Raw genomic sequence first — 12,847 nt, 5'->3', positions numbered from 1 at the left:
TACTATTTCAATAGCAATTTTAGACTGTTCCTAAGAAAGCACATAATTTAAAATAAACACAATATTTTCAAACACATATCACCAGTGATCAAGGAGCCAGAAGCTGCCTTCATGTGTGCCAGTTAAACTTTACACTCTCCTTTGTGGTCTGACTATAGAGTTCTAAAGATTTTTCATCCCTCCTCCATTTTACAGAAATATTTGCCCTGCCTGCAAACATTCTCATAGCCCTTTTTCAGGACTGCTAGTGGAGTGGTACAGAAGAGAGAAAAGAAAAAGAATGAACAGACCACTGTATAACACACCCTGGCTGCAAGTATCCTCAAGTAGCTTCTATTTCATTAAACTTGTCCCACTTTCTGATGATCTGCATTCTGACCAAGGAGGTAAATGTCAAGAATCACTACTGCCTGTTAAACTTCCAGCAACCTTCATTATGTTACTTGTATATATATGTATCGCCACTTCTTCCACACTTAAAAGAATGAATGAAGTCTGCAAAGATCCTCAATATCGCATAGAGTGTAAATGTTTTCCTTGTGTGCCAGTAGTTTTCAGGTTATCTGTTTAATAATATCACCGTGGCAAATATCCAAAAATCCTAACATCTCCGACCTAACAGTGTTCTTAATTCATCTGCAAGCTTGAGGAGAAACTCTGTTAGCAGCCTTGCTATCCTCTTGAAGAAAGCTGGGCAACTATCAGGCTGAAGGCAAACGCAAAGCAGGACACTCAGTTTGTGCAGCCAGTTCAAACACTCAAGGTGAACATAGGGGATGGCAGAGAGCAGTATGCAACATAGCTCGAGGGAGACAGGATGGAAGAGAAGACGACACAGAGTGTTGTCTTAGGCACCGATCTTTTCTTCAAACTGAACTGCCATCTTGTTGTGCTTGACACAATTCCTGTTCTGCTTAACACAAATGAACACATCTTGGAATAAAAAGCTGCTCTTACTTGAGGCAATGCAAGCAATACTTAACATAAATCTATTACCTCTACGGGATTTTACTGTTCTTAATGAATTCGCCAGTAACACTATCTACAACATAGTTTCTAAGCTCTCTTTTAAAGCTTCTCTTAAGACAGATGTCAAAGCCAATGCCACCTGCATAGTTTAAAAATCATTTACTTGCTAAAAAGTTACTGTCCTGGTTTAAGAGACACGGGACCAAGTTCTCTTCTAATGCTTGGGAAAACTGCACTTCTAGAAGACTCTAGTGTCTGAATTTGTGAAAATATTTACTTTATAGCCAGGGAGGCTATGTGGGATTCAAGGTCTCTGTGTTTTCGAGCCTTCTCAGGTGCAGAGATGAGGAGGAGCGAGACCTGGGCATTTGAACCAAGCTGGCCAACATTATCTCATACCACGAATGTCACATTCAATACAGATCAGAAAGTTTGCTGGGTAGTTTTCTCTGTCCCTTGATGGTGGCGGTCCAGAGAACTCCTTGCTCCAGTGCCGGAGCCCTGAGCCCTTCCCTTCCTCCTGAAGCCGCAGCGCTTGCAGTGTCCCACATTGGCCGTTCCTGCTGTGAGTGCACGACTTCCTGCTGATAGAACAGGCTGAGTATAATCCTTGTCTATTTTATATTGGTGTTGGGATCAATAGTTCTGGTTCTTTAGTATTACTGTTAATTATTTAATCTTATCCTCTTAAATCTATTTATATTTCAACCCTCGTGTTTCCTTGTTTTCCCTGATTCCCCTTCCTGGGTGGGGAGGGGTCACTGGGTGATAAAATAATTATCTAAATGACAATAAATTGTTACAGGTTTCTCAAACCATAACAGTTACCCAATGAAAAATTCACTTACATTACCAGAGACAGCCACTGAGATATTACCTTGTTCTGCCACTTGATTACAATTTAAACTGCAGGACGCATGCCACACAAAAGAAACTTACCTGCCTACTTTCCATCTGCTGTATTTATCATCTACATCTCCCTCGCTGTCTCAAGGGAGGGCCAGAGTACGTAGCTGGGTGATTTTTATACTTTTAGTCTTATTAAATCATTTTCACCAACCCCTTCAATCTTCCAAGGCAAACTCCACACTGCTTGCTACAGAAAGTACTGGGATTCCTAACAGCCTGAAAGACTATTGAGAAACAGCCTTTATACACACAGTTACAGACTGGAAGACACGGAGTAGTAATTTTATATGTATTACACAGATTTCTCAAACTAAATGGGGCAGTTGGCATCATTGGACAAAACCACCTTTTTCCTGAACTCTAGCCTGCTTTCTGAGCCTACATAACAGGGTGTGCTCAACCTTCTTGAGCCCCTTCATAAAAATAGTTTCCCACTAATTTCTTGATAACTAAGAGCAAAAAAGGCTTAAAAGCTTCCATTTTGTGATTGATACTTTTTGCCCCAGGATGAAAGCAGTTCTTTTCTTGCCCCTAGTGTAGAATGTGGAGCCCTAGATCTGAAAGCTCTGGGTGCCTCTGCTCGTCATACCATGTTGCACAATGATACAATCCTCTTGCTTTTGCCGGGACTCAAATCCCTCCACAGTATTTCACCTTGCACATAAAGCTGCAAAACCAAAGCTGCAGCATGCACTGTGCACACATGCCCAGCTATGCCTGAAGAGTGTAGTTTCCTCATACCATCCTAACTTCAGAAGAGAGAAAAATAAAACCAAAACAAACCTTCATGCAAACCATAGATGAAGGGGATAAACCAGAATAATTTAAGAGAATGTGGTTTATCATGCTATGCTGGCACAATTTTCAGAAGTCACTTAAAGTGTAAAGAACAGGTGAGCATTTCCTAAAACATGAAATACAAATATCCAGCTTCTACTGACACTTCAAAGCAATAGTATGACAATCTTTTATAAAGTAAGCAGAAATAATTTCTGCTTTCTTACTCTTAAAAAAAGGTTGGTTATGCTGAAAACATCGAAATCATTGTCCTTGACATTTACAGTAGTAGCAAAAATACATTCTGTCTTGCAAGAGTGTTGCAACACCCCACATGGCAAGAGTGTTGTGGGAACACTATCAAGGCTAAAATGCTATTCTTGGTAAAAGAGTAACTTTAGAGTGAATTACTTCTAATGTGACCATCTGCAGAATATTATCATTTGGCAATCATGCAGAACTTACTGGATTAGGATCTCATCATTTTACAACGGAGACTACTAGCTACTTCCCATGTGGAAAGGGTGAAAAATCACAGGAGATTGTTTTTCTTCCTCATCTGTATTCCCTCTAGAGCACTTAGAAGTTATTTATCGCAGAAAAGACAAACAAGGTAAGAACGTCTGGTATGCTGGTCAAATAAGGCACAAAAATAGAAACAGTACAAGACAATTGTTACAGACAAAATGGTGCCAATAAGATAAAACCAACACGGAGACAGATGTGTATCAGACAGACTGTAGCTTCCTAACTTCAATACTAGTAATGGATCTAGACAATTAAAAGGTTAATGTGCTGTCTCTGAAAAGTACAGATCAGATGCTGAATTCAGAATATAAACTATATCTCCAAATCCTACTGGACTGTTCATATGGACTGTACGACATTACTGGTCTTAAGGTATTATATCAGGATTTCAAACAGAAGTCAAGTGGGTGCTGGATGCTGTAGGATCCACCCCAAACTACACAGGAGAAAGAAACTCACATGCATATACACATTATCCAAACCTAGAATACAGTCTAATGCAAGGTCCTGATCAAGGCAACCTAATTTTATTTCTGTGACTTTCTTCAAACTGCAGACTTTCATATGCTTCTGCCATCTTCCCCACACGCAGAAATCAACATCACTGATCTGGAATTGTCTTTTTTCATCGTTCTCCTTAATCCACCTTTCTCCCTAATTCACCGTTCTCCCCATCTCCATCTATCCATTCATGGAGTTGAGAGAAGCTCACCTACAAAGAAACTTATGTCACACTATATTTTTTTACTCTCTTATTCAACCAGTCTTGTCAATTATTTGATAATTTAAGATCAAACTTTTATTTCAAAATAATCCCTTGCCTTGACTCTCCTACACATCTGAGGGACTAGGTCGCGATGACAGAAAGAGGCTCTGGTTTGCTGATACGTTATGTGCCTTTGCACATACTTTCATATCACACAACATCTTTCAAGTCATGCAACAATCATCAAAGCTTGCTCCTACACTGCTTCCTAGAACGTTCCTGCTATGCCTTGAGACTTTCCTGGTCTAGGCAGTAACAATTTAGACATTCTTCTTCATAAAACCTGTCTGACTTTCAAAGAGAGAAAATAAAATGCAAATTATTTTTTTTGATGGCTAAACCAACATGAAATGGAACAGTTCTGTTAAAGCAAACAGGAGTATTGTGTTGTGTCCTTTCAATGTACATGCGGATGGATTCACACATACGTGCGTAAAATAATGTAAATACCTTGTTACACATAGATTGCAAAATACACACTGCTGTATTTATGAGCAGCACTGATGACTCTTTCTCCTACTTAGGCTCCTTCCTCACTACCAGAAGAATTTGGGTCCCAAGTCTGACCAGATCACTGCAGACTTACAGGGACAGCTGTCTGCACAGTACTCATATAACTGGACAATTAATGTGGAATAATTAGGTGGTAATCTAGCCCTGACAAGGCTACATCACTATAGACAACCCACCTGATAGTTGTATAATACTGGCAGGTCAACATGGATATTTTTCACAGTTCCATCATACCATTCAAACTGCGTCATTGCTTTCTAGAAGGATAAATAATACAGGTATGTGTTTACAGAAGCCTATATAAACTACATTGACATGGAATTCCTTCATGAATCATTCTTAAGAATGGCATAAGTATCTGATTTGAATCTACGACTCAAATTTCATTTAAAGCCTTTAGAATTTCCCTAACTTATAAAGTACTGATTTTAATTAGAAAGATGTAGCAATAGAAAGGAAAAAAGAAAACCAAGAAAAAGAAAGGGTCCCCATCACTTACCTCATGTAGAGTTGATGATACTGTTTTTTTAAGAATAGGTACAAATTCTTCCACAGGAGAGAAGGCATTGGGAGCCAAAACTTGATAAAGGTTTAACTTTTTAGCTATAACAAGAAACAAAGAAACTAAATAAAACACATACTCTGTCTTTAATTCACGTTTCACACCTGTTAGCTTTAGCTATACTACCTTTCAATCCATTTGTCTTTAACCAGTCTGTTGAGGTTTTGGCCAGGACGCATGGTGATTGAATAACTAATGGTCCTTTGTGCTTTGGAGGCTTTGGTAAGAAACTGGAAGGTGCTGTATCTGCAAATTCTGTGGAAACCTAAAACAGATTTTAAGAAAATCTCTTCCAAGTTTTAGCATATTTTTTTTCACCCTAAATCCAAAGTCTGGGACGTCTCAGGTCAGATGACCAGATATGCAAGGATACCAAATAGAAGCTTTTTGTCCCTCTTTCAGATCACATTTGTCGCTTCACACAACTGACTACGGTAGTTGTGACAGAGAACAGACTACTTTTTTTAACAAAAAAAAAACCTCACAGATTGTAAAACAGTGCTGCCAAATTTTTAGCAGTAAATTTTAGCAACCATAGGTGAATTCAGCCACCTTCTAAAATTCCAGGCCCCTAGAAAGGTCCCTTCCAACCTAGGCAGTTCTATGATTCTATGGAAGTACAGAGATGAGAATAAGGCAAAAGAGAGATGCATATTTCCACTTAAGACTATCAGCACAAGGTGAAAGACAGACATGAGTATATAATCTCTCTACCAGATCAAAGCAGAACTAGAAACTATCCAAACACTCCACAGAAAAAAAGAAAAATCACAGGAGACTTTTTCTTCCTCATCCATATTTCCTCAAGAGCACTTAAAAGTTACTTCATTGCAGAAAAGACAAACAAAGTAAGAACGTCTGGTATGTTGGTCAAATAAGGCACAAAAATAGAAACAGTACAAGACAATTGTTACAGACAAAATGGTGCCAATAAGCTAGGACGAACACAGAGACAGATGTGTAACAGACAGACTGTAGCTTCCTACCTTCAACACTGCGAATGGATCTGGACAAACCCTTACGATTTTGCGGCTGATTTAAGTGCCCACCTCAATCAGGTAGGAGTAAGTATCTTTTTACTTAAAGGACTGTTGGAACTTCATTTAAATGATCATGCATACAGTTAGGCTAGCAATTGTCTTAGATTCCCATTATGATCATGGTACAATGTTTTTTTTCATCGCATTTTGGTTGCTTTATAAAACTTCCTGCATTTTGCAGAACGTCTAGCAAAATGTCTCCTTCACCGGTTTTGGCCTTAATTCGCTTTTACAATGGATGGCCAATACATAATATTCAAAGTTCACTTATCAAAACACCTGATTACTCATATAGTTTTTTTTTTCATATTGTGAAGACTAAAAACTTCTACCCCTGATACTTCAAAGTACATCTGAAAATAAAAAGATTCATACATCTGCTATTCTAATAATAAGTGAGCCGCCAATTCTTCTTTGAAAAATCTGTTTGATGCTCTTGAGTAGGTCTTTAGCCTTCTGGGCTTCCTGAAGCAGCAGATGAACATCACTGCTATCAAAATTCTGTGCATATGAAAACAAAGAGGGAAAAATAAGTTAACTACTATTCAAACATCAACCAAATACAGCTTTCTTACTTTGATGTGCATACATCTATACAAGACTGGCATAGCAGAATTGAGTGTAAATATATCTAATGCTCTGCATATAAGTTATTCATCATTTTATAAACAAGATATTATTTTATCATTTTGAATCGGTCTACAATAAGCCACTGCTTTCATCCTATTCATCAGCTTTAAGTCAGTGAACAATATTGGCAAAATTTATTGCACTTTTAGGAAAGCATTTTCAGTCGCAGAAAGAATTAACCACAGGTTTATTGACCACATTCTCAGCACTTCTAAGACAGAGACTTTCAGCACCAGGTCTTTCTATAAACTTGTACTCAGATGATAATAAGCTTACCTTCTAAAAGTGAAGAATCATCAAAAAGAGAGAAAAATGTGTTACCTCCCTAGCTGTTACCTACCTCTCCTTTTGAAGAGTAGCAATGATAACAGCCTCTTAGAGCTTCTGCAAGGTTCTTTAGAACTGCCTACGTATATAAATAGGAAGAGAAATAGTTACTTTGATTTGGTGGTCTCTTTTGATAACATGGGTTGTTGGTATTCAGTTCTCAATTAGAGAAAGAATCTTTGAGGTACATGTAGTGATAAGGCCAAAGTAATTGTTTCCATTGTTTTTTTAACAGTCTTATTTTAATATGGCTGAAAAACTAACTCAGTAAAGAAATTTACAAAGTAGGTAATAAGGGTCAAGTTCATTCACCTTGTCTTAAAATGCCAGTCACTTTCTCTTCCTTTGAAGGCAGGCTTGTGCTAATCAGATCAAAGGCATATAACTGAAGTCTACAAGTATAAATATCAGGCTCTCCTTTCCCTGCCCACAATTACTTCTTAAATCCTCTGCTGCTTTTTTCACCTCTCCCATTTCCTTCTCTCCTACCACCTACCACTGCAATCCTTTTCCCCATAACTGTAATACCTTTACTCCATCCAATCTTCTCTTCAAACCAGGATTTCAACCATGTCTTCCCTGCCACTTAAGTCACTACATGCCTTAGGGATAAGCTTAAACACGCAATCAATAAGCAAAACAAATTTCTATGCAGAAGCTAATCAAAAGTAACTGATTATCCTTCTGTCCTCCTCTTCCTCCATTCACCGCTAACATCCAAACCATTGCTCATGATCAACACTGTAGTTTGAGCAATGCTGCTAGGTCTTGCACTGCTGCTATTCCATACAAAAATATTCCTATCCCAGAGACTGCCACACTCACGTGATCTCTCTCGCAAGTCCCTGCCTTTTCTATGATCCCTGTCCCTTGTCCTTAGTGCGGTATTCCCTACCTGAAGTCCCCTATTTTTCTGCTTTCACCTGCAAAAGAGCTCCTAGCCCCAAAGTCTTCTCTGTAAACACACAGGATGATTATCTGGAAATAATTGCTTCCCTTTGGCTGCCAAGCCCATCAGTACCACTTAGCTGCCACTTCTAGCTTCAGTATGAACCAAGCTGAATGCTCCAAACAAATTTTTTCATGTGTGCAAATCTGCTTTAAAGAAAATACGTTACATCAAGAAATCTTTAATGAGTAGGTTAGCTTTCCCGCAAGTATACGAGAGAAGACATTGCAGCTGAATAGGAAACAAATGACAGGACACTTAACGAAGTAAGTATTAACACAATTACTTACAAGAGAAGCAGGATTGCTGCAATCATATGTAACAGCGTGAGTCTGCAGTTTTCTTCCCAGCATACGCTGCTGAGCGTAGTCAGACAATGTTTCCAAAGTCTGATCAGGGCTGATACAAATAAATAAATGAGGGGGGAAAAAAAAAAAGAAGATATTAACAATGATAGTAATCAAGTGGGTAAAAAAGACCATACTGAAGAAGAGAGGGAAGAAAACTAAGTGGGAACTAAATAACAAATCATGGGAACGTAATCCAGTCATTTAGCATAACTGGACCTCCTCTACTTCTTTCAACCATTACTGCGGTACTACTACCGGGGTTTGGTTCTGTCCTGAAAACCTGATCGATAATAAAAGCACTAAGATTCTATTCCAGTTCATAACAGCTTATGGATGAAATGTTCTAAATTATTCCTTGCTAGCCCTGAAAGCTAAAAGTCAGGATTTGTAGTTTTGGCCTGTGACAAACTGCGCTGGAAAAGTTTTCAACTCAGATCTTCAACTGTATGTAAGGATGTCCATTGTCTTCCAATGGCACAAAAGTAAAACTTTGCTTTGTGTTTAGAAGTTAGTGACCCACACAGCTTTCATTCCCTGAGTTTTGATGGTTCTTTGTGGCTAGTAAAAACCTTTTCTTCCAGCTAAACTTCTGCTAGGGACAGAAATTAAGGAAGTTTTCACTTGCACATACTATAAACTTCTGCTTTCTGTTCAAAGCAGACCTAAGCAAAACTTGGAACCTTTTAAGCGAACACTGTGTGTTCAGTAAATTAGCTGAAATGTAATCTCAATCACCCTACATATCAAGCTCACCAAGCTCACACCATTGCTTTTCTGCACATTTAAAATAAATACAATGAATAAATTGGAAGTACGGTAACACTACCAGAATCCTTAGTGTAGTCGTTTTCTTACAATTCCGACTCCAGTACTGCAAATTTTCAAACAATGACAATAGAACTGCAGAATTTAAGTCCATAATTTACGTAATCTCACCCTGGTTTCATTTATTTAATCAGACATTTTAAGATGACAAAGAGAATGCTATGTTTAAATGCTTAATGCTATTTTACAGCAAAATCTAGCCCATCATGTAATCTTCCTAGAGGTGTGAACCCTTTCAGTGACATCCTTAATGATGCTGAAGGATTTTTATTGATGTAAAATTAGAGCTAGCAGACTCTTAATGGATTACTGTGATAACCGATCTGCAAAGGAAAAACATAGCTTTGTATCAGAAAAGAGAAGATGTATAAACGGTAAAAAAAGGAAGAAATAAAGGAATTCAATGGTATGAATTAAAAATCAAAAAAACTGGATGTTAAATTTTGTATTTATTTTTGTATCAAGTTCAGATTCTTATACCAATTCTGTAATCAAGTTAAATCTGGTTGTTAGGATATATAACTAATTTACCAGCTTCCTACAATAAGAACCAGAGAATTCAGTTCTTTCATCGTAAGGACATCTTTTAAGGCTTTCAGCAAATTGCAGCCTTGACCAGGCTCCAGCTGTTGTATCCACTGTCTCGCTTCATGTAGCCTGTGGGGAGGGGGGGGGAAAGGAATATGTACACTTAACATGCAGGTACTAAATACGATAGATCATGAAAATTGCTACAAATCACAGGAGTTGATAAGATATTTTATGCATGAACAGCCAGCTTGAAATCACTGACAGCACTTAAAATTAATTGCTTTTTTTCCCCGCTCACAAATCACTGTGGGCACAAGACCAAAACCGCTATTTATTATCAGCAAGAGATTGCTCTAATTAAATTGAGACCTTGTTTGAAACACCTTTATTTTTCAGGGAAATTAACTTACTTACACACGAACATTGATGGTTTTTGGACTCTCCCACAGAGGTGAAATTTCTGTACTGAATGAGAGGCAGTACAATTGCTTCTTATAACATAGCTGTTCGTCTATTAAGCACTAATAAATAAAAAATTGTTAATGCATTACTATCCATGCCGTTTAGTACAGTTATTATGTGAAAGAGTAAAAATAGTAATTTCCTAAAAATAGCTGACGGCAATTTTTTCAGCTACCACTGAAAACCTTCCAAGAAAAAGTCATACAGATTCACATATTTGGTAAGGAGTACAGAGACAAAACCTGCAAACCTATGGTAATCCAGCCAATTTGTTAATGGGGCAGGAGGCAGGGAATGTTTATTGTACTGGTACCAGTTTTTCTCTTCAGTTGACAAGCACATGAAACAACATCGTGATCTAGAATGGGCATATTCACCCACCAAGCAATTACTAAAAAAAGTTTAATACATATTCACAGGTAGGGCTAAACAACAGTTCAGGTATTAAGGTTAAGCTAACCAGACTATGTGGAAATCGAGTTTTCTTGAAGGAGTTTTATTTAAAACACAAAAATGAAAAATGCAGATAATATAAATTCAGGTTAAATAATCCCTGAATGCAGGGAATGAAACTGTACAACAGCTTCCTCATATCTTTCTTCCTTACTACAAAAGTTTTATAAAAATGAAGAGCACAATAAAGGACAAGTTTCTTTTGGGACTTCAGGAAGTGATTAAGTCACCAAGGTTCTGACCAAAGCTGTGAAGTGTGCCTTGTTGTGACAAAACATAAAGGCATAAAGAAACTATATTTACTATAAATAGCTCCACGTAGAACTTGGTTCGAGCTCTTACAGCTGTTGCTGTTAGGCAAGTTTATTCCATAGAGAATGCTACTACAAGAATAGAGAAACTTCCAAATATTAATAAGGAAAGTATTATTATTATGGGACATACTGGAGTTTGGATCTAGACATTAATAAAGACTACACTTTCAAAGACCTTTAAAACATACTTTTCTACAACAGAAATCGTCTATTGTACTGTATATTATGAATTTAAGCAGATTTTTTTCTACTTAGTTCCTGGCTTGTAGTTATACAAAAGCTTGATTAGTATGTTATAACTGCCAAAGTCTGCTTTATTATGACTTACCAAAAGGTCCTTCTGAAAATCCAGTAGTCTAGGTCCGTAACTCATATGAGACATATCAACCATAAGTCCAACTTTGGTTCCCTTTATAAGGCCAAACACCTTAAAAGACAAAAGTCATTGGAAATACTAAGCTTATCTAAAGTTTGATAATTTTATTGTTTATTCTGTACAATACCATTTAAAATCAAATATTAGGTTTTTCATTTTAAGCTTTTAAGCACAAAGTGCTAGTGACAAAGCCAAGGGGGGGGGGGGAGGGGGGGGGGGAAAGAGAGGCCTGCTGTCTCACAGTTTATCCTTACCAGTGAATCATAGTCCCTCCTTCCCAAGACAACCTATTAATTATTTGAGAGGATAAAAAAATAACTTTGTCTACAGCATGCCCTTCAGGTTAAATGAGGCAACTTTGTGGAAGCTAGATTTTGGAATGATGCTTCTTTCTCTATCCCCTTTCCCCTTCCTGAGCATTAGCACTGCTAGGCACAATAAGTTATTAACCAGCTATGCAACAGAGGGCATAATGGACTACAAGACAGCTCCACTCCAGTCAGAGGTTAAGCTCAGCATTGTCCTGATGATTAAGACTGATAAGAGAAAGAAAAAGACTAGATCTAGAAAGCAGAGAACTGCATACCAATAAAAGATCAAGAAAAACAATCCATTGTCAAGATATGTATCACTGCACATGTAACTCACAGTAAATAATGAAAATACATAAGCTTTCCGGAAGCCACTTTTCACTAGTATTCAAAAGTTAATTTATTCTTTAATGCCATATACACTTCTAAAAACATACTGCAAAGTTAAAGTTACCTTTCTGCTGTTCTGCAACAGCCACTGAATTCGCTGATGGTAAAGTTCAATCACTCTGACAAAAGGCAAAGCTCGGGTTTAGCCAAGGCATTCTCTTGCATTTCGTATCACTGTAACAATCAACCTTTTGTCTTCATCACCTCCTTTTTCTCACAGATGCAAAATCTGTGAGAAAAAGTATTTAAAAACACTGTTTTCAGTGTTCTTATACAAGTGGTCGTTGCAGGGTTAACCATTTAAATACTTCTCCTAAAGCTGTTTGACTGATTAGATACGTAGCTGTCTGAAAATCTGGATCACTGAAATGTTTTCTATCAGTTGCTGGCTTCATCATATGTATGTGTGAACAACAGAAACTCAGGCAAAACTGAGTTTAGTTCGTCACGTGGGTTATTGTCAGGAGATGTATTTAATACAAATTGCACTACTGCTTAAGACACTCATGAAATATAACCTTGTGATTGAAAGGCAGCACACTCACTGAAGTGCCGGACTAACTGCAGCACAACTTTCAACAATTTCATTTCAAAATACGTATAACCTAAGGTAAAACAAAGCGTTTGCTGTCCTCTGAAATTGTTTTGCTTCAACCAACTTATTTTTAATACCATGTGCATAGATTTTATAATTTGGCAGGCAGAAAGTTTAAATCAACACTTTAAAGGGGGAAAAAACTTCTTGCTTTTTCAAAACACAAAAGCTACTTTTTTAAACCATATTTGCAGATAGTTTACTTAGATGGTGCAGTGCCCAAGTACGGAAGGTGAAGCTTCTGAAGATTCTGGATCTTCATGACTGACA

General features: G+C 37.6%; 1 protein-coding gene across 5 annotated transcripts in view; it reads right to left on the bottom strand.

The window, feature by feature from the left end:
- Positions 1-12,847, bottom strand: part of VWA3A (von Willebrand factor A domain containing 3A) — a 39,171-nt gene that overhangs the window by 18,929 nt on the left and 7,395 nt on the right. For 4 of the 5 annotated variants that reach the window (XM_054212941.1, XM_054212943.1, XM_054212945.1 and 1 more), the window contains 10 exons: positions 12,047-12,101; positions 11,234-11,332; positions 10,091-10,197; positions 9,677-9,802; positions 8,261-8,369; positions 7,035-7,100; positions 6,440-6,565; positions 5,151-5,289; positions 4,962-5,065; positions 4,639-4,719 (listed from right to left, as the gene is read on the bottom strand). In XM_054212941.1, the coding sequence (XP_054068916.1) occupies positions 4,639-4,719; positions 4,962-5,065; positions 5,151-5,289; positions 6,440-6,565; positions 7,035-7,100; positions 8,261-8,369; positions 9,677-9,802; positions 10,091-10,197; positions 11,234-11,332; positions 12,047-12,101 (1,012 nt within the window). The remainder of the gene's footprint in view (positions 1-4,638; positions 4,720-4,961; positions 5,066-5,150; positions 5,290-6,439; positions 6,566-7,034; positions 7,101-8,260; positions 8,370-9,676; positions 9,803-10,090; positions 10,198-11,233; positions 11,333-12,046; positions 12,102-12,847) is intronic. The other variant, XM_054212946.1, reaches the window with a different exon arrangement.

This window comes from Rissa tridactyla, chromosome 8, assembly GCF_028500815.1.
Source record: "Rissa tridactyla isolate bRisTri1 chromosome 8, bRisTri1.patW.cur.20221130, whole genome shotgun sequence".
In the NCBI taxonomy this organism is placed as follows: Eukaryota; Metazoa; Chordata; class Aves; order Charadriiformes; family Laridae; genus Rissa; species Rissa tridactyla.
Note: the sequence above shows the minus strand (reverse complement) of the source record. Positions and strands in the feature narration are given on the sequence as shown.